We start from the raw sequence: 17,449 nt of genomic DNA on the forward strand, positions 1-17,449 counted from the left end.
GTTTATGGGGCAATTACTGCACGAGCTCGAAGGCGCCGACTGCTTTGCACAGGTGATCTCATTTAATCCTCCAACATCCTTAAAGGAACCCTAGGAGATGCGTCCTGTTCTCCCGTCTTACACATTGAAAGGTGAGCCAAGTTGCACAAGCTCACACTGTTGTCCAGCAGCTCCAGAGCCCTCAACCCTCACACATTCCCAGGAACAGAGAGAAGGGTGTGCTCCCGAGGCGGAGGCAAAATGGATGCAAGCCCCCCAAAAAGACATTTATCTTGGAAAGATATGAAGGACAAGGCTCACAGCAGGACAGAGCAGGAACCCTTCTCTCTCAAGCCTCTTAAAGGTGTTTTATTTGTTTGCTTTTCTTTTTTCTCTTTTTTAAAACAATAATGGCACATTAAAAAAATTAAGAACTACAAAAAAGGACCATGTCTTCGAGTCCATGTTCACATTGTCCTGGGTCGCGGCACCAGGACTGGTGACTCCTGCTGGGATTTCGGCCTCTTGGAAAGGTGCTGGGTGGCTCGGCTCCACCCGCATGGGGCCACTCGGGGGACTCAGGCGCTCTTCTTCTAGGCCCCACTAGAGGGCGTCCCTGGGCTCTCGCTTCTGAAGCCCCTAGGACCCTGGCCAAACACCACCTCTCTCTCCAAACTAGAGCCAGGAGCTGGAAACGTTAGGGAACTTATTTTGGTCCCCACAGGGGACTCTTTAGGGACACAGCCCTCCCCCGGCCGGCAGGAGATGACACCCAGCCCTGCCTGGTCACCCCCAGGAGGTCAGGGTGTCTCTCCCCTGTCCTGTCTCCAGCCCAAGCCCAGCTGACGCCACAGTGATGCTCTTGTTCTCCATCCGGCCCAGGCCCCCCTGCCATGTCCCACGGCCACCCCAGCAGGCACAGGAGTGACAAATGCTCGGCCCCCTCAGCCGACCCCCACCAAGAGCAAGAGGGCTCCCCAAACCCCAGGGCCCTGGCTCAGAAGGGACGGCTGTGTGACAAGGGGGGCAGGGAGGAAAAGGAGCTGGCGTGAGGGGCTCAGAGCTGAGGCTGCCAGGGAAGGAGAGAAGCAAGAGGCCGGCTGAGGGCTCAGGGCAGGTTCCTCAGACTCTGCAGCGAGAAGCAGGTCCTGGGGCCTGGGGCACAGGCCTGGGCAGGCGGGCCCGGGGAGGAAGAGGCAGAAAGGGGCTCCCGTCCTGCCTCTGGTTACCATGGGGGCACAGGCCTGGGTGACAAGACCTTAAGACCCCCCCCAAAGGGAAACGCCACGCTGCACTCAGCCAGGTCTCAGCCCAGCCCTCGTGGGAGGGAGGAAGCCCACCAGCCCAGGCCCTGCCAGCCCCAGCTCCCCACGGCAGCTCCCAAGGGCACCCCTCCATGGGCCGACTGGACTGTAGCTGGGGGCGGGCCCCGCGGACCCAGCTCCTCCTGCCCCGGCCCCGCCCACGCCCTTGGCTCTACTCCTGCTGCTCGTTCATCTCCATGTCTGACACCAGGATGTTCTTCTCAGTGGCCTCGCCGGGGCCGGAGGAGCTGCGGCTGTAGCGGGCGCCCTCGAAAGCCCCGCGCTCGACGCCCTGTCGTCGCCGGTAGAGGATCAGGGCCGCCGTCAGCAGGGCCAGGAGCAGAAGCACCGCCATCAGCACCACCAGCAGGGCCGCAGGGCTCCCCGGGAGGGCTGCTGCAGCAAGAAGAACCCCTGCTCAGAAGCCCCGCTACGGCCCCCGCCGCCCGGAACAAGGGGGGGAAGGAGGACAGGGCTAGTCTCAGCCCTGCCTGTGACTCACCTGATGGGGAGAAGCTGCTCTCCTCAGCTGCGGCAGAGGAGGAACCAGTTAATAACAGTAGCAGTGATAATATGATAATAATAAGCAAACACGTAAGAACATTTTCTGCTGGCCCAGGCACTTCGTTTGCTCATTTAATCCCCTTATACGTACTCTTATTACCCCATTTGACATATGTGTAAACTGAGGCCACAGAGTTTGAATGACTTACCCAAGGTCACAGAGTTGGCAAATGGTTTGGCCTGGGCTTGAACCCCATCCCTGCCTTTAACCACTACAAAATGACGGGCTTGCTGTCTAGTCTGGAAACGTGCAGCAAGGCCCAGTCCTACAGACTAATTAATCCCAGGGGAAGGTCCCGGCGGGCCCCAGGCCTGTCTGTCTATTCTCTCCCATCCACTGCATTGTCTGCAGAACGAGAAGCAGTCGGGCCCCCAGGCAGCACCAGATGCCTGGGGGTGGCAGGAAGCCGCGGGTGTGCCTGCCGGGCGCTCACCTCGGGCGAGCTTGCAGACGACACCCATGGTGATGTTGGTGCAGGCGCCCGGGCGCCACAGCCCGCTGCTGCTCTGGATCCAGTAGCAGCTGTTGTGGCTCAGCATGCTGGGGCCCAGGCCCGGGGGCCCCCAGTTGGAGTAGTTCACAGCTGTGTTGTCCTGCCAGACCAGCGTACCTTCTGGGGGAAGAAGGCACTGAGGGGGCATTGCAGGGGCGGGTAGGTGGGAGCAGGTGGGAGAGAGCAGGCCTGTCCTAGGATCAACTCCCACCTTCCTCAGGCCCTCACCTCCACCAAGCCCCGCTGGAGGGCATCACCCCTGCCGCCTGAGGCCTCCCCAACCTGATCCTACACACAGGGACCCACCTTTGGGGTTGAAGTTCATGCCCAGCCAGGCGCCCCGACTCTGGCCCTCAGAGCTCTGCAGATGCTCCCAGACAAACACGTTCTCCATCTCATCCAGGATGGACAGGACCACCCCACCCTCTGGACACAAAGGAGGCTCACGTCAGGGCAGACGGGTCTCCCCGGGGTGGCAGAGCCCTCCAGAGAGGGCCCCGCCCTCTTCCCTGGCAGCCAGAGGAGACGATGGCGTGGAGTCGTGCGTGGAGGGAAGGGAGTTATAGTCACACACGTTATGTCACGGGTGGTCTGTGCGTATTGCAACGCGAGGGGCACTTATGTGTGAGGGCTGCCGACAGGTAGACCGCAGCACGGGGACTGCATTCACAGGGGCTTTGAGTGTCCACGAGAGGGGTCGCCACCTGGAATGCCCACATATGGGCTCTCGCCCACCCGGCCCACCTCTCTGGCAGCGCTGCAGCGCCTCCTTGTGGCCCAGCAGCAGCTCCATGTGGAAGGAGTAGCAGTGCTCCCGGAAGGGAATCCACGCCGAGTCCGCCAGCCCCTGGGGACAGCTGCCGTGGTAGCTTATTCTTCGGGGAGGAGGGGGACCTATGGGGGTGCAGGATTGAGAAAGTGGCCCAGGGTCCTCCCAGGGTCAGCCTACCCCCAGCCCACCCCTCGGCCCCAGCGGGTGGGCACTCACCTCCGTTAACTCCACACACAGCCCCCTGCAACTTGGTGTCACAGCTGGTGGTGCGCCAGGCCCCATCCATATCCACGTAGGCGCAGCCCCCCGGGTACTGGGGCTCCCAGTCCTGCCAGCTCACATAGCTCAGCGGCTCCTCCGAGACCCAGGAGTACCGCCGGGAGCCCTGGGCACAGCCAGCCATCAGGGTGGGAGGAAGGGGACCAGCCGGGTCAGGGAGCAGGTAAGGCACAGGGTTAGGGGGAGGCAGGGAAGGAAATCAGGGGAGTGGGCCCAGCCCGGTGCCCACCTCCTCACTGGCCAGCCCGATCCAGAGTGGCGTGCGCAGCCCTCGGGCAGCCTGCGTGAGGAAGGCCTGGGTGTAGGGGTCAGGCACGTGCGCCAGGCTGGCGTTGCGGCTCTCACACAGCAGGAGGGCATCGTGCCAGCGCAGCGGCTTCTGCAGCAGCCGGAAGGTGCCGTTGAGGTAGGAGAGCTCAGTGCCCGGGGCAGGGAGCGATGCTGCTGGGCATGGGCTCAGGGAGGGGTCTACAGGGAAGGGGGCAGGGCTCAGGCCGGGCTCTGCCCCCATCACCCCATCCCCAGGCATGAGGCCGGGAGGGGGGAGCGCCGGACATCAGGCAGAGACCAACTCTCCTCTGGGCACAGTGCCTGGCTCAGTGTCGGTCATTGCTGTTATTAGTAACAATATGTTCTTGCTAATAAAGGGATGAGCAACCTAGAGCTCGACCATGAATCCAGAGCAGAGGGACCCCTGCACAGAGCTGCAGGAACCTCAGACACAGAACCTCAGGGCCCCTGCCACCAGGCATGCCCAGTGTCTAGCTCTCCCCGGTCAGCCCTCCAAACCCCAAACCTTCCTTCTGAGACCCCTTGGTGCCCACTGCCCTTCCCTCTGATTGGCGCCTGGCCTTTCTGCCCATCTGCTTCCCGAGCAGACTAGACTCTGGGGGTGGCCCCAGGGGCCCTCTGAGGTCAAGGACCATGTCTCATTCCTCAGGGCATGGCCCACGGAATCCAGTCCCGGGCTGGGGTTTCCAGGTTCCCCGGTGACACGTACCCGTGCCCTTCTGGCAGATGAAGCCGTGTGTCTCCTCCGCGCAGTTCCGATCATCCCAGCGGCCAGTGAAGTGAGCTGAGGGGCTGTGCAGGACCACCGCACAGCTGGTCTGGGGGGAAGGAGCTGCTCAGGGGAGCCCCGGCAGCTGCCCGCTTGTGCCACTGCCCCCAGAAAGCTGTACTATGAGCAAAGAGGCTGGAAGGGGGTCCCCAGGCAAGCGCTGCGGGGCAGGGTGGGGGTGGAGGGCAAAGGAGAGAGTGGGGAGCGGCTTCCTCACCGGTATGTTGCCGCTGGGGGCAGGGCTAGGGCCAGAGGGCTCCCCGGGGGCCCAGTTGGTGTACCGCAGAGGCTCCTGCTCTACCCACTGGAAGTCCCTCTGCGAGGCATGGAGGCCAATCCAAAGGTCAAAGGTCACATTGGGCAGGCTGGCTGTGACGAATGCTACAGTCCCCCAGAAGAGAGAGTGATGAGCGACAGGGCAGCCCCCTCCTCGCTCTGCTCTAGCCCTCTGGGGGGATGGTGTCAGAGGATCACGGGGCCTCCCCATGGGCTGGCCCTACCTTGCTCTAAGGGGTTTGCAATGGTGACCAGTTGGGCCTCTTGCTGTTCACAGGAGAACTGTGCCTCTGACCACTTCACCCGGTCCTGGGGGTCCTGGCCCTGGATTCGGAAACACTGTGGGGCGGAGGGGGAGGCATGGCATCCTGCTCCACCTCCCTGTCCCACACACCCAGAAACTCCGCTGCGGAGCCCTCGGCCGCAGGCCCTGGGGAGGCTCGGGGGCTGTGAGGGAAAAGCATGAGAACCAGGCCATCTGGGTCTCCTTGACCACTGGTCTGGGTCTCCTTGACCGGTTGAGAGGGTGGTCTCCGGCACCCTCTCAACCGGGCACAGTGGATTCACGTACACTTGCCCACACTGTGGGGAGTTTTTAAGTGGGAAGATTTCTCCGGGCCACCAAATGCTCTACTACTTGTGACGGCACCGCCTGGGCCATGCCTGGGGACAAGGTCTGTCTGGCTCTCAGCTTCGCATACTCCAAAGGCTTTTGACAGAGTTACTGTATCGTTACCATGATGCTAACAAATTAAGCAAAGGGCCAATTACATATATGAAATATATTTTGTTTTCAATTAGGTGGAAGAAGTCATAATAAGCTTTTGGAAACATTTAATGACATGGGGAAATGCTGAAAATATAATACTAAGAAAGAAAAGCTGGCTACACCATTGTGTTATTTAGTATAATCTCAATTACATGGAAAAAGTCAGGAAGTGAGTAACAAACATTGATAGGGGTCATCTCTGGAGAGTATGGATGAGTTTTAGTTTCATTTTTTGTTTTTTTCCCCAAGATGTTAATAATACACGTCTTACTCTTTTTTTTTTTTTTTTTTTTTAAACGCAGAAAAGGTGTAATATTCGCTTGGATATTCTGAAGACAGTGAGCGCTCCAGGACACGACGGGCGGGCTGCAAGCCAACGTATGACAAAGATTTATGGATCATGTTATCTAGCGTTAACTAATCTAATCCTCACAATAGGGGTTAAGCGGTCTTACAATGTCCTGCGAAGAAGGCATGGATCGAAGCTTATACTAATGAAACCACAAGGAAATAGTGCCCTTCTCCGTCTGGGGTAGGCGCTTTCAGCCACTAGGTAAAAACAATGAAGGTCTAATCAGGTCTGATGAATGAGCCGCAGGGTCAGGAAGTAACCACTTTTGGAAAGAAACTCACTCTCTAGAGGGAACATTTTGAAAACGCATTTAGATGCATATCCCTTCGAATTCATTTTATTGTCTCAAACTTTCCTAGCTGCACACTCAGAACGCTTGGGAAGAGAATTTTCTAAACGTTGTTTTTAAAAAATCTTCCAAGGATTTTTTTTTAACTCTTTCAATCAGCTCTTCTGATTAGTTTATAAGGCAGATTAGTTTAAATGCAGAAACGGACCAATTTTTAAACAAAAACCTTTGTTTAATTTGTAGAAGGACTGGAAAATAGGGAGGACTTAGAAAGCCCAGCCAATGATGGATGACCTTTCTTCATCTTGATCTATTTGTCTTCGTGAGGTAATCTTTCCGTCTACAACAACCATTCAATCCATGTGTTAAAATAATCTGAACTTCAGGGAACTTCCCTGGCGGTCCAGTGGTTAAGATTCTGTGCTTCCAATGCAGGGGACGTGGGTTCGATCCCTTGTCGGGAAACTAAGATCCCACATGCCACATGGCCAGAAAAAAAAAAAAAAAAAAATTGAACTTCAAACAAGACCTGTGAAGTCTGAATCACAAAGCGTCAAACCAAGATTTTTTCAAGTAATGAAGAATATGCAATCACTTTGCTCTTATCAAAATTATTTAAATAGTAACAATTATTATAATTGATAAATTTTGAGTGAGCGCAAAAATTTTTTCATACCACTAAAAGGAAAATTTTGAAAACTTAAAAATACTATTTAAAAATCTCTCGCTCATGGTTTATATTGTTTTGGTCTTGTGTACATTTAACTATATATGATGTCAGTCACATTAGTATGTAAGTAAATATATATTTACTTACACACACATATGTAATGCACACATACGTACTTTGTATGTTCAACATTTTAATAGGAATTCATTATCAAGGTGTTTGGGGACTTTCCTGGCAGTCCAATGGTTAAGACTCTGTGCTCCCAATGTCAGGGGCACGGGTTTGATCCCTGGTCGGGAAACTAAGATCTCACAGGCTGCACTGTTGCCTCCAAAAAAAAACAGAAAACAAACAAAAAAAAAGCAGATGTTTGGCGACCAGGGATCTAGGAAACTCACCAAACTATACGGGCAACCTCATTACCTGGTGAATGAGAAGGTGTTACTACGCTGACTTAGTTTCCAAGGAGTCTGGCCCTGGCACTGGGGCCATGCAGAAGAGAGGGTGGTGGGTACAGGCAAGAGGCCATGACTTTGATGCTGCCAAAGGGCGAGGACTCCTGAGGCCCAGCCTTCGCCTTGGGTGCCCCCTCTCCACTTCCTACCTTGTTGAGGAACTGGCTCCAGCCAGGGGGGCAGCCACCTGTGGGTTGTGGGTCTGGGGGCTGCTGCTCTCTGGTGCTGTTGCTGCGCTTGCAGATGTAGGGCAAGGCTGTCATGCACCTCTGGTCCCCCCACTCCTCTGCAGAAAGAGAACAGCAGTCACCCCAAGGGCAGGGCATGGCTGCCAGCACCCTGGCCTCATGCCCTGAGAGGAGGTGGGGCTGGGGCTCACGTCCCTGTGTCCAGCTCTGAACTCAAGTCCTCTGTGGCTGCCGGATCACAGGGACAGGCCCTCCCCTCTCTGGGTCTAGCCCTTCTTGGGTTGTGGGAACAGAGAGAATGAAAAGAGACCTAGGGCCCCTGCGCAGGCTCACCTCACTGCCCCCAACACCCACCCTCCCCTCAGCTTCTGCACCCTCTCTGCCCCATCTTGTGCTCACCTCGGCTGGCCATCATGTACACGCACTTCTTGTCCTTGCCTATGGGCCGAGGCTTGCCGGGTGCCCAGGAGATGAAGTTTATAACGGAACCATCTGTCCATCTGCAATGGCACCGAGCAGGGGTGACTCCAGCACTGGGCACCGTGCTCCCCTGTATGCAGCAATGAGGGGGCAGGGACCAGAGCCCAACACCAGGGGCTCAGTGGCCGTAGGCTGAGGAGTGGGGCTACTGAGCTCAGTGCAGCTAGAACCCAAGGACCTGGCGCCTCCAGGTAAGGGCCAGCCTTCCTGGGCATCCGTTTCTCTAACTAGAAAAGAAGTCTAAGGATCCCAGAGCAGGGGTCCAAGGGCAGCGCTACGCTCAGACACCCATGTGCTCCTGGGCCTTCCACGCCTCACACATGGTAGGTGGGCCGTGAATACACAGAGGCCCCTCCGGACCATCCTATGTTCTTGCCCATGTCCTGAGGGGACCTTATTCATGAGTGACCCCAGCATAATAATGAGCTGCCATTACTTAGCGCCCGATGACGTGCTGGATGCCATGCTAAGGATTCACATACCTCATTTCTAATTCTCACAATGATCCTACCAGGCAGGCCTCGTTTCATTCTCAGGTGAGACAACCGAGGCCCAGAAAGGTTAACTCACTTGCTCAAGGCCACATAGCCAGTGGAGGGCAGGGCTGGATTCAAATCCAAATCTGTCTGTCTCTATATGCCGTGCCGCCTGCCTACCTCCAGCCTGGGTTGAGGCTCGCCATACACGCAGGCGCCCCGCTGCCCATCCACACCCGCTGCCCCGCCAGGGCTCCCACCTGAAGCGCCCGTCGCTCTCTGAAGTATGCAGGCCGATCCACCAGTGCTGCTCTTGGCCCCGAGAAAACTAGGGGAAGCCGGGCAGGCAGGTGAGGGATGGCAGGCCTTTTCCCTGGCTCCCGGGCCTGCCCGCCCTGCTCGCTAGCCTGCCCACCTTCTGCAGGTTGTGCCCCAGGAAGTCCAGCTCCGCCTGGCTGTGCACGGAGACCAGCTCGGCCAGGAACCACGTGCATATGCGCTGCGCCTGCGCCCACGTGGAGTGGTGCTCGAAGAACTTATACTCCGCCTCCTGGAAACGCTGCCATTCCCGTCGGCCTGCGGGAGCGGAGGGGGCGTGGGGATGGAGGCCGGGCTGGGGCTGCCTGCCCGCCCAGCCCAAGGAGGACAAGGCGGGTCCAGGGCAGCCTAGGCAGGCGGGTCCAGGGCAGCCTAGGCAGGCGGGCCTGCGAGCCCATCCGACCTGGGCCAGTAGGGTGCCCCCATCACCTTTCCCTCGGCTCAAGCCCTTAAGCCCCTTCGTTCTGTCCCGGCCAGGCCCTGCCCAGGAGATGACGCCCCTTCCCCCCTCCGGGCCGCCGTGGGGAGCGGGGTGCCTCACCTTGCGGGCTGCCGTCAGGCTCCCGCACGTCCGCGCCTATGGGGACAACAGGGACAGAGACGCTGCAGGGAAAGGTGCCCCTTCCCTGGACCCCCGCCCCCTCCGCCCTTCGTCCCATGCCCGCTCCGCCAGCGCCGCCCCACCCAACCTCGAGGGATCTTGCAGATCCAGTCCAACTGCGTCTCGCACTGCATGGCTACCCACTGCAGGGAGGCCAGGTCGAGCACTGCACAGCCCCGGATGTCGTCATCGTCGTGCCGGCTCCGGTCAAAATTGTGGTAAGAGAACTGATGAGGTCGGAAGGGGAGAGGGGTTTCAGGCACCAGGCGGAGGCTGCACCCCCCCCCAGAACAGACCAACCAGAGACCTGGCATAAGCTAGGAACCCCCAACCTGGGCTAGACGGTCCCCACCCCCTTTCCTTTACCTGCCAGCTCCGGCCAGAGGCGCTGCCTCTACTAAACCTCGTGCACCTCCAAAAGACCACGCCCACATCCAAACCTCGCCCGCCCAGGCTCCGCCCACCTGCCCCGCCTCCTCCAGGCCCCCTCACCCCTAGTCCATCGCTCCAGCGCCAGCTGTGCCCCGCTCCGGGGTCTCGACGGTTCAGGCCAATCCAGAACCAGTGCTGCTCGTGGATCTCGGGCTCTGACTCACTTTAGCACAACCCGGGGGTGAAGACAGAAGACATGGGGATGAGAGTTATAGGGGCCCCTTGCAGTTGTGACCTGGGCAGTCCCAAGGACCTGGGGCCTCTCGAACTGGGCTTCACACTCACCAGGCAAAACACTGTTGGGGCCACCCTTAAAAAGCTCTCCCCAGAGAGAACTGGGCTAGCTGGGCCAGGCGCCACGCTCGCTGCGGGCAGGTGGCCTGGCTCCCTTCCCTTGCTTTCCTTTGGGTGGGGTTTGCCCTGCCAGCAAGATTGCAGGCTTTCACTTTAGGCAGCCGATGGGGACGGTGAATAGACCTGGGGCCGTGGAATCAGAAACACCTGGATTCCGGTCGTGGGTCACCCAGGGACCAGCTCTGTGACCTTGGGTAAAAAAACCCAACCTCTCTAACAGCCCGCAAGGAATAATGTGTACTTAGTAGGATTGAGAAGAGTCTTGAACGTGGATTAAATGTTTAGTGCAGTACCTGGTACATGGTGAGGAGCAACTGACACAAGCTATTATAATTACCAGTCAAATAATGTAATTGTGCTGTTTGCTGGGAGGAGATATCCCTGGAATTGAGAGTCAGGAAGCCTGGATCCATTTGGATTTTTCCCAAGGCTAAGGGACTGTAGGGCTGTATGTCCCAGGAACCCACAGGACAGAGACAGGGATCTGGAGGGACCCCGCGGGCAGATGCTCACTTTTGTAGCCTTTCTATTCCTGTCTCTCAAAAAAAGCTGTTTATTGAGAAAGTGTGGACTATTATGGGATGGTGTAGGGTTGCGGGAGGGGGCGCTCACTTGGATCAGCTCGGAGGTTCTGCCATGGAGAAGGAGGGATGGTGAGGGCGGTTACTTGTGTAAAAGTCTGTGAGTCTCAGGGGGTGTTGCTGGCTCTGGTGAGCAACCCAGGGTCTCCGACTCCAGGGAGACCAGGGTTACTTGAGGGGGGGTCAGGATGGGCCTGGCATTAGTAGCAGATGCACAGGTCATTCCAAGCCCTGGAACCGACCGCCCTGGGGTCGCCTTAACCCTGCCCAGCAAAAGCAAGAGCCCGACTCATGTGCATGTGGGCCACCGCCCCAGGCTTAGTACCCAAAGATCTTGTTGAGCATATTGGCCACAAAATGTTCCTCCTCATAGCTGGCCAGGCTCAGCAGCTGGGCCCCCAACTCCTGGCAGGCCCTCTGGGCCTGGACCCAGCTCTTCTTGTCCTGCAGCCGCTCCGCGCTGAACACCTGCAGGAGCAGAGTCCAAGCTGTTCCCCAGCCCAGCTCCCCACGGGACACCTGCCCTCCCAGGACATGAGTGGGGAAGGGGGCTGGGGCCTCACTGGACAATCCTGCTCATCAGAGAGGGAGCCCCAGGGGAGGGGAACTGGCACAGCCATCTCCCAGAGATGGTCCCCCTAACCAGCGGGGCAATCAGGGCTCTTATCCCAGCAGAGCCACAATTTGCTGTGGGCAAGTCCCTTCCCCTCCCTGGACTTCAGCTTCTTCCTGTAATTAAAAGACCCTGGACTACCTCAGTGGCTCCCAAACCCAGCAGGGTTTAAAAACACAGATTACCAAGCCCCACTACAACCCACTTAATCCCAGTCTCCATGGTGACAGCCTGGAAGAGTTGTTTAACTCGGGCTCCCCAGGCAACTCTAAAGAGCGGCCAGCCTGGCCCCAACATTTGGGAACCTCCGCAACCGATGGTCTCTGTGGTTTCTTCAACTCCTCAAATATTTATTGAGCACCTACTATGCACCAGGCCTCAGATGCCACTGACAAAAGGGTTTCAACAGAAAGTACCTCTGTCTGTTGTCTGTAAGTTTCTCCAGGGCCCGCCTGCCTGGATCATGGCTGGGTCCCACTGGGGCCACCCACCCTGCCAGGGGTGCTGCCTCTTTGCTCTTGTTTCTCTCCCCCGACCCCAGGCCAACAGGCTGCCTACCTTATAGCAGTGCCGGAGTTTGGGGTCTGAGCCCCAGCCCTGGGGGCAGGCGCCGGTGAGGCTGGGTGTGGGGTCTGGTCCAGGCAGCTCAGGCGTCACTGGCGTGCCCAGGCTCTGCCGGCAGATGTAGCGAGCCCGGAACGACGTGCAGTTCTTCACCTCCCACAGCCCCATGGCGCTGCCCGTGGCCAGGGCCACGCAGCCCCCACGGCTGTACCCTGGAGGAGGGAGAAGGGAGACCCACATGCTGAAGAGGACTCACCAGTCCTCCCTCACATCCCCGAGGGGCACCACCACGGCCCTCGCACCGGGAATCAGCTTAGCCATCTCTGCAGGGACATGCTCTGTGGAGTCGGGGCCCAGTGGGGAGGAAGGAAATGGGGGCAGAGGCCTAGCTCTATGTTTGCTCCTGTGAGACCTTAGGCAACTTGCTTAACCTCTCTGAGCCTGTTTCATCATCTGCCTCATCAGGTTCTTGAAAAGGTTAAAAAAGACGAATTTAAAATGGTAACAGTAATAGCGAGCACTTGTATGCTCACTACTCTAAGGGCTTTACGTGTATTAACCCATTCAAGCCTCATGTCAACCCTGTGAGGAAAGTACCATTATCCCCATTGGACAGATGAGGAAACTGAGGCTCAAAGATGCACAGCTAATAAACTGCACAATCAGGATCTGAGCCAGGCAGTTTGGCTCCAGAGCCTGTCCTCCTATAACCACATCACCACACTGTACGAATGATCTGTTTCCTATGAAGCCCTGGGTCTCGGTCGTGGCAGGGCTGGTCCACCGCGGCCTCCTGGCTTCACCAAGGAAAGTCCAAGGAGGGGGCTGAGCGGGCGCTGTGGAGGAGGGGCTCACCGGGCTGGTCCCGGTTCCAGTGGGTGTACATGACCTCATCCCCGCTGAGCCAGCGGAAGGAGCCGGTGAAGTTGAGGTCCTGCAGGGCCGTCCAGAAATACTCGCCGTCCCAGTTGTAGATGAGGCTGCTGACAAAGGCCTGCTCGAACCTGCGGGAGAGAGGCTGGTCGAGGCAGGGAGCTCGCCCCCCGCCACTCCCTGGGCTACAGGCCAGATGCCCTGCTCCAGGAGCCTGGGTGCTGCACCCCATCAGAAACTTCCTCAGGGGGCTCCCTGGGTGGCGCAATAGTTAATAATCCGCCTGCCAACGCAGGGGACGAGGGTTCGCGCCCTGGTCGGGGAAGATCCCACATGCCGCAGAGCAACTCAGCCCGTGCGCTACAACTACGGAGCCTGCGTTCTACAGCCCGCGAGCCACAACTAGGGAAGCCCGCGAGCCACAACTACTGAAGCCCGCGTTCCTAGAGCCCGTGCTCCGCAACAAGAGAAGCCACTGCAATAAGAAGCCCGCCCACCGCAACAAAGAGTAGCCCCTGCTCGCTGCAACTAGAGAAAACCCGTGCACAGCAATGAAGACCCAATGCAGCCAAAAATAAATAAAATAAAATAAATTAATTTTAAAAAATTAAGAAATGCTTTAAAAAAGAAACTTGCTCAGGGAAGTGGGGACCCTGCAGCTGACACACAGCCACCCAGGTCCCCTTCTACTGTCTTCACCTCCATGCCTTGCTGAGGAGAGGGATAATCAGACAGAGCCAAGGTCTCTTCGGGGCATCCAGCCCACACCTACGCCTGTTCCTGCCCCTGCCCAGGACCTGTCCCTGCCCCTGCCCCTGCCCAGGACCTGTCCCACGCTGGGGTCGCTTAATAAACAGGAGTCCTTCTGGTGACAATATTAGAAAAAGGCCCTGGAGCCTGTTGAAGCTCAAAGGACTCGAGTCCCTCTGCACTGGATGGCAGGATGCTGCCCGCTTTGGAGGAGGGACCACATTAGGCCAGGACATAGGGGAGGGCTGGTCCCTCTCCTGTACCTGTTGGTGATGGTGACCAGCTGAGAGCCGTGGTCGGTGCACAGGCGCCGGGCCTCACTGTAGGTCACCTGGTCCTCTCCCAGCCAGTAGCAGGATGGGCTGTGCCACGTCCAACCCTGGCTCAAGAGAGTGGGCAGAAAAGGGGTGTCTGGGGGGAGGACTCTCCTTTCTCACCCATAAATCCTGCGGTGCAGGTGCTATCAGTGGCACCACTGAATTTTCTGCAGGCTTGGGCACAGAACAGAGGGGACTGGTTTGACACCAGAGCCGGCTCTTCCTGTGCTGTGTTCTGCACCTTGTCACTCCATGCTCCCCTCCCTACCGTTACCCACAACTGCCAGGCCCGGGGTGTAAGCATGGCCCACGGGTGGCTGACTGGGAGACAGCCAGTCACCCGGCCTGTGGCCTGGCCACGAAAGATGAGTGGCCCACCGGGTTCCTCGCTTGGGTGTTTGAACCAAGAGACGCAGTGGGAAAACTGCCAGTTGGCTGGGAAACCAGAGCCAGAAAGCTGGGAGAGCTGCCAGGATGTGGAGGGGGCTGGGCAATCCTCGGGGGCCTGGAAAAGCTGGAGGACACGGAGGATGCGCCTGGCCCGCGAGCAGGCGGGACAGACCCTCGGCGAGGGGCAGCAAAGCTGCGGAAGAGAGACCACCCTCCTACACGGCTGGCTCGCTGCCCCCATCCCCATGAGGCCGGGGAGGCTTCACCCCCCCGACCCCTTGTCCCCTGGGCCACCCTGAGGGCCTCTCTGCTTTGCCTCGCAGGTGAGGACCTGAGGCTCAGAATTACGTGGCTTGATTTTGTACAGACAGTGCAGGCAGAGCCCAGACCGGAACCCACACCACAGAGGTTGTGTCTGTCCCTGCCACAGCCCTGTTCCTCCTAAGATGACACCAGGGGCCTGCCAGGGCATTTGCCTCCAGGAAGCCTTCAAGTGGGATCCCTGGGGGTGGGGGCTGGAGCTTGGGAGAGAGAGCGAGGCAGCCCCCAGGGCAGGAACCAGCGCAGAGGAGAAAGTGGCGTGCGTGTGTGTGTGTGTGTGTGTACGTGTGTGTACATGTGCATATGTGTATGTGTACATGTGCATGTATTTGTGTGTATACGTACATACGTGTGCGTTATGTGTTTGTGTGTGTGTATGTGTATATTGTGCATGTCTACGTGCGTATGTGTGTACGTGAGCGTGGCCTCTGCAGATGGAGCCGCCAGGGGCCAAAACACAACCAAGTGGGCTTGAAGAGCAGCCTCCCCACCTGTGTCCACACTGCTCACACCCCTGCTCCTCTGGGGGCGGCGAGGGGTGAGGCGGGCGGGCGGCTGCCCGAGGAGGGAAACAGATCCATCACCCACCCTCACCCTCTTTCATAGCTCCGCCCCCCCGACTGATTCATTCCCCCCATTCAGTCCTAATCCCTTCCCTCCCTGGGGCGAGAGCCCAGGGGCGGAGACACCGCATGGCCCCGTTCCTCCTGAGGAGACAGACAAGCACACGCTATGCCAGCAAGTGAGGCGGGAAGATGGGGCCGGGGTGCACAGAGGGCCAGGGTCTCCCCAGCAGCCTCCACTCAGGGGATACTGAAGCAGACTGGGGGGCCCGCCCACCACCACCTCCGGGTTCTCCGTGGCTTTCCATGGAGGGGGGCTCAGGGCTAGGGGTGGCGGGGGAGCTCTGCTTCTTCCCAACAGCTTCTCCCCCCACCCCACCTCATCCAACATCGCTCCTGGAACGGAGCAGGTTGGAGAGCGGAGGAGGGGGCATGCCGAGGAAGGGACGATGCCATGGGAGGCTGCGGGCTTCCACCTGCCCTCCTGCCCCTGGGAGCCCCTCTGGTTGGCCTCACCCGGGGCAGCTCCAGAAGCACCCTCACCTTCCGGCAGCCATGGTCCTCCTCAGCGGCCCCCTGGCTCAGCTGGCCTGCCTTCTTGCAGATGGATGGCAGAGACTGGTTACAGGGACTGTCATTCCAGCGACCTTCCTAGGGACACAGGGTAAGGGGGAGTCTCAATCTATCTCCTCCAAATCTCCCAAACCCCTTCAGTGAACCTGGTTTCCAGACCTGACCGTGCCTCTGACTTGCTGTGTGATTCTGAGCAAGAAGCTTGACCTCTCTGTGCTCTAGGCTGGAAAATGGGGGAAGCAGGATTAGTGCTAGAAGCCTCACAGGGCTGATGAGAGCACACAGAGTTGATGTGCAAATGCCTCGAAACTTTGACAAGCACTGTCTAAATGGAAAAAGGTGCTCTCTTAAATTACTTACAGCTCATTTCATAAACATGAAGGACAAGCTGGCTAAGACTGTTAGCAGGACAGACAAATGAGATTCCCAGGTTGGCAAGGCGTCCAGCCAGTACCTGCAGATCCAGGACAAGCAGGGGCCGTATGCCCAGACCCTCACCTCAGCTGACGGAGCTGAAGAGGAACTTAGTCCTCGGCCCCTCCTAACTGCCTTAGCCCTCCTGTGTCCAGGGCACCCAGCCAGCAGTTTTTGTCTGTCTTGAGCTGCATCTGGAGGGCAGAGGTGTTAATATGTCCCAGCCCCCAGGAGAATGCCTGGCACATAGCAGATGCTCAATAAATAATTGTTCATAAATTTTTAAATAGCATCCTCTAAGCCAGACGTCTCCACAGTCGCTGGCACTGTTGGCTGTATCTCACGGCAGAATGTCCTGTCTCTGGAGTAAGTAGTCTGTCCCTACAGCTTTGTCCATTCTTTAAGGGCCAGACTTATCTCTGCTTGAAGCCCTGGATCAATTCCTTCATCCACCCACACTGTCTGAGCCAAAGCCATGGCAAACAGTCACAGCTCCATCATTTCTTGAGGGGGCAGGACCCTGGGCTTGGTAGGGCTGGCACCGAGCAGTCCTGCCTGCAGAGCACGTCCACATAATGTGAGTTCTGACGCCACCGGCAGGCGGGGAAGTGCAGCTGGCAAGAGACCAAGATCGCACCAGGCACCGTCCTAAGGCTTCACAAGAACTAACTCCTTTAATCCTCCCAGTGACCCTCTGAGGGTGGCACCATTAGAGTTCCCCTGACAGATGAGGAAACTGAGGCTAGGTCTGGGGGCCCCGTGACAGGGAGGGGGGTTCTCACCGGCCCCCAGATGGTGACACAGTCCTCCAGGCTGTCCCGGAAGTTGTTGGGCTCAAAAGGATGCCAGTGGGTGAAGCTCACGAGGCTCCCGTCGGACCACTCAAAATTCATCTGCAGTTTCAGATCGTTGAGACCGATCCACAGCTCCTCCACCTCTGGGGTGCGGCCGGGGAGAGAGGAGAGGGGACACGGGGAGGTCAGCCTCCGGCACCGGCAGGGGAGGGAGGGACGGTCCCTGGGCCTCCGGGCGGATGGGATGGGCGTGGGGGACGCGGCCCCTCACCCTGCTTGATCTGCTTGGTGATGAACTCCAGCTCGGCCACGCTGTGGATGCTGAGCAGGTCGCCCCCGCCCCGCAGACACATCTTCTTGGACTCCTGCCAGCTGCGCTTCTCAGCCTGCAGGCGGTAGCAGTGGCCCTGGAAGGGCTGCCAGCTGGGCTCGCACTCCACCTTCACGTTGGCCCACACGTCTGCGGACACCAGAGAGGCCGCTGCTCAGGGACCGAGCTGCCCAGCCCGGGAACCGACCCACTGGGTGTCAACACAGGCAGGGGCCTGGAAGTCACCTCCTCCCCAAACCTGTCACAGATCCGC

At 58.2% G+C, this 17,449-nt stretch overlaps 1 protein-coding gene across 1 annotated transcript in view; it reads right to left on the reverse strand.

Annotated features, from left to right (window-relative positions):
* Positions 1-333: 333 nt before the first annotated feature.
* MRC2 (mannose receptor C-type 2) overlaps positions 334-17,449 on the reverse strand; it is a 54,329-nt gene continuing 37,213 nt past the window's right edge. The window contains exons 7-30 of the mRNA XM_082679278.1: positions 17,137-17,325; positions 16,854-17,008; positions 15,628-15,735; positions 13,757-13,872; positions 12,726-12,874; positions 11,865-12,082; positions 11,019-11,161; positions 9,819-9,921; positions 9,415-9,553; positions 9,267-9,302; positions 8,823-8,983; positions 8,668-8,735; positions 7,851-7,951; positions 7,413-7,549; positions 4,953-5,067; positions 4,670-4,833; positions 4,393-4,501; positions 3,622-3,860; positions 3,330-3,498; positions 3,086-3,235; positions 2,648-2,767; positions 2,282-2,461; positions 1,786-1,812; positions 334-1,679 (exon numbers count right to left, since the gene is read on the reverse strand). Coding sequence (XP_082535404.1) covers positions 1,456-1,679; positions 1,786-1,812; positions 2,282-2,461; positions 2,648-2,767; positions 3,086-3,235; positions 3,330-3,498; positions 3,622-3,860; positions 4,393-4,501; positions 4,670-4,833; positions 4,953-5,067; positions 7,413-7,549; positions 7,851-7,951; positions 8,668-8,735; positions 8,823-8,983; positions 9,267-9,302; positions 9,415-9,553; positions 9,819-9,921; positions 11,019-11,161; positions 11,865-12,082; positions 12,726-12,874; positions 13,757-13,872; positions 15,628-15,735; positions 16,854-17,008; positions 17,137-17,325 — 3,320 coding nt within the window. The 3' untranslated portion in view covers positions 334-1,455. The remainder of the gene's footprint in view (positions 1,680-1,785; positions 1,813-2,281; positions 2,462-2,647; positions 2,768-3,085; positions 3,236-3,329; positions 3,499-3,621; positions 3,861-4,392; positions 4,502-4,669; positions 4,834-4,952; positions 5,068-7,412; positions 7,550-7,850; positions 7,952-8,667; positions 8,736-8,822; positions 8,984-9,266; positions 9,303-9,414; positions 9,554-9,818; positions 9,922-11,018; positions 11,162-11,864; positions 12,083-12,725; positions 12,875-13,756; positions 13,873-15,627; positions 15,736-16,853; positions 17,009-17,136; positions 17,326-17,449) is intronic.

Source organism: Grampus griseus (genome assembly GCF_964374135.1).
Source record: "Grampus griseus genome assembly, chromosome: 20".
Classification (NCBI taxonomy): Eukaryota; Metazoa; Chordata; class Mammalia; order Artiodactyla; family Delphinidae; genus Grampus; species Grampus griseus.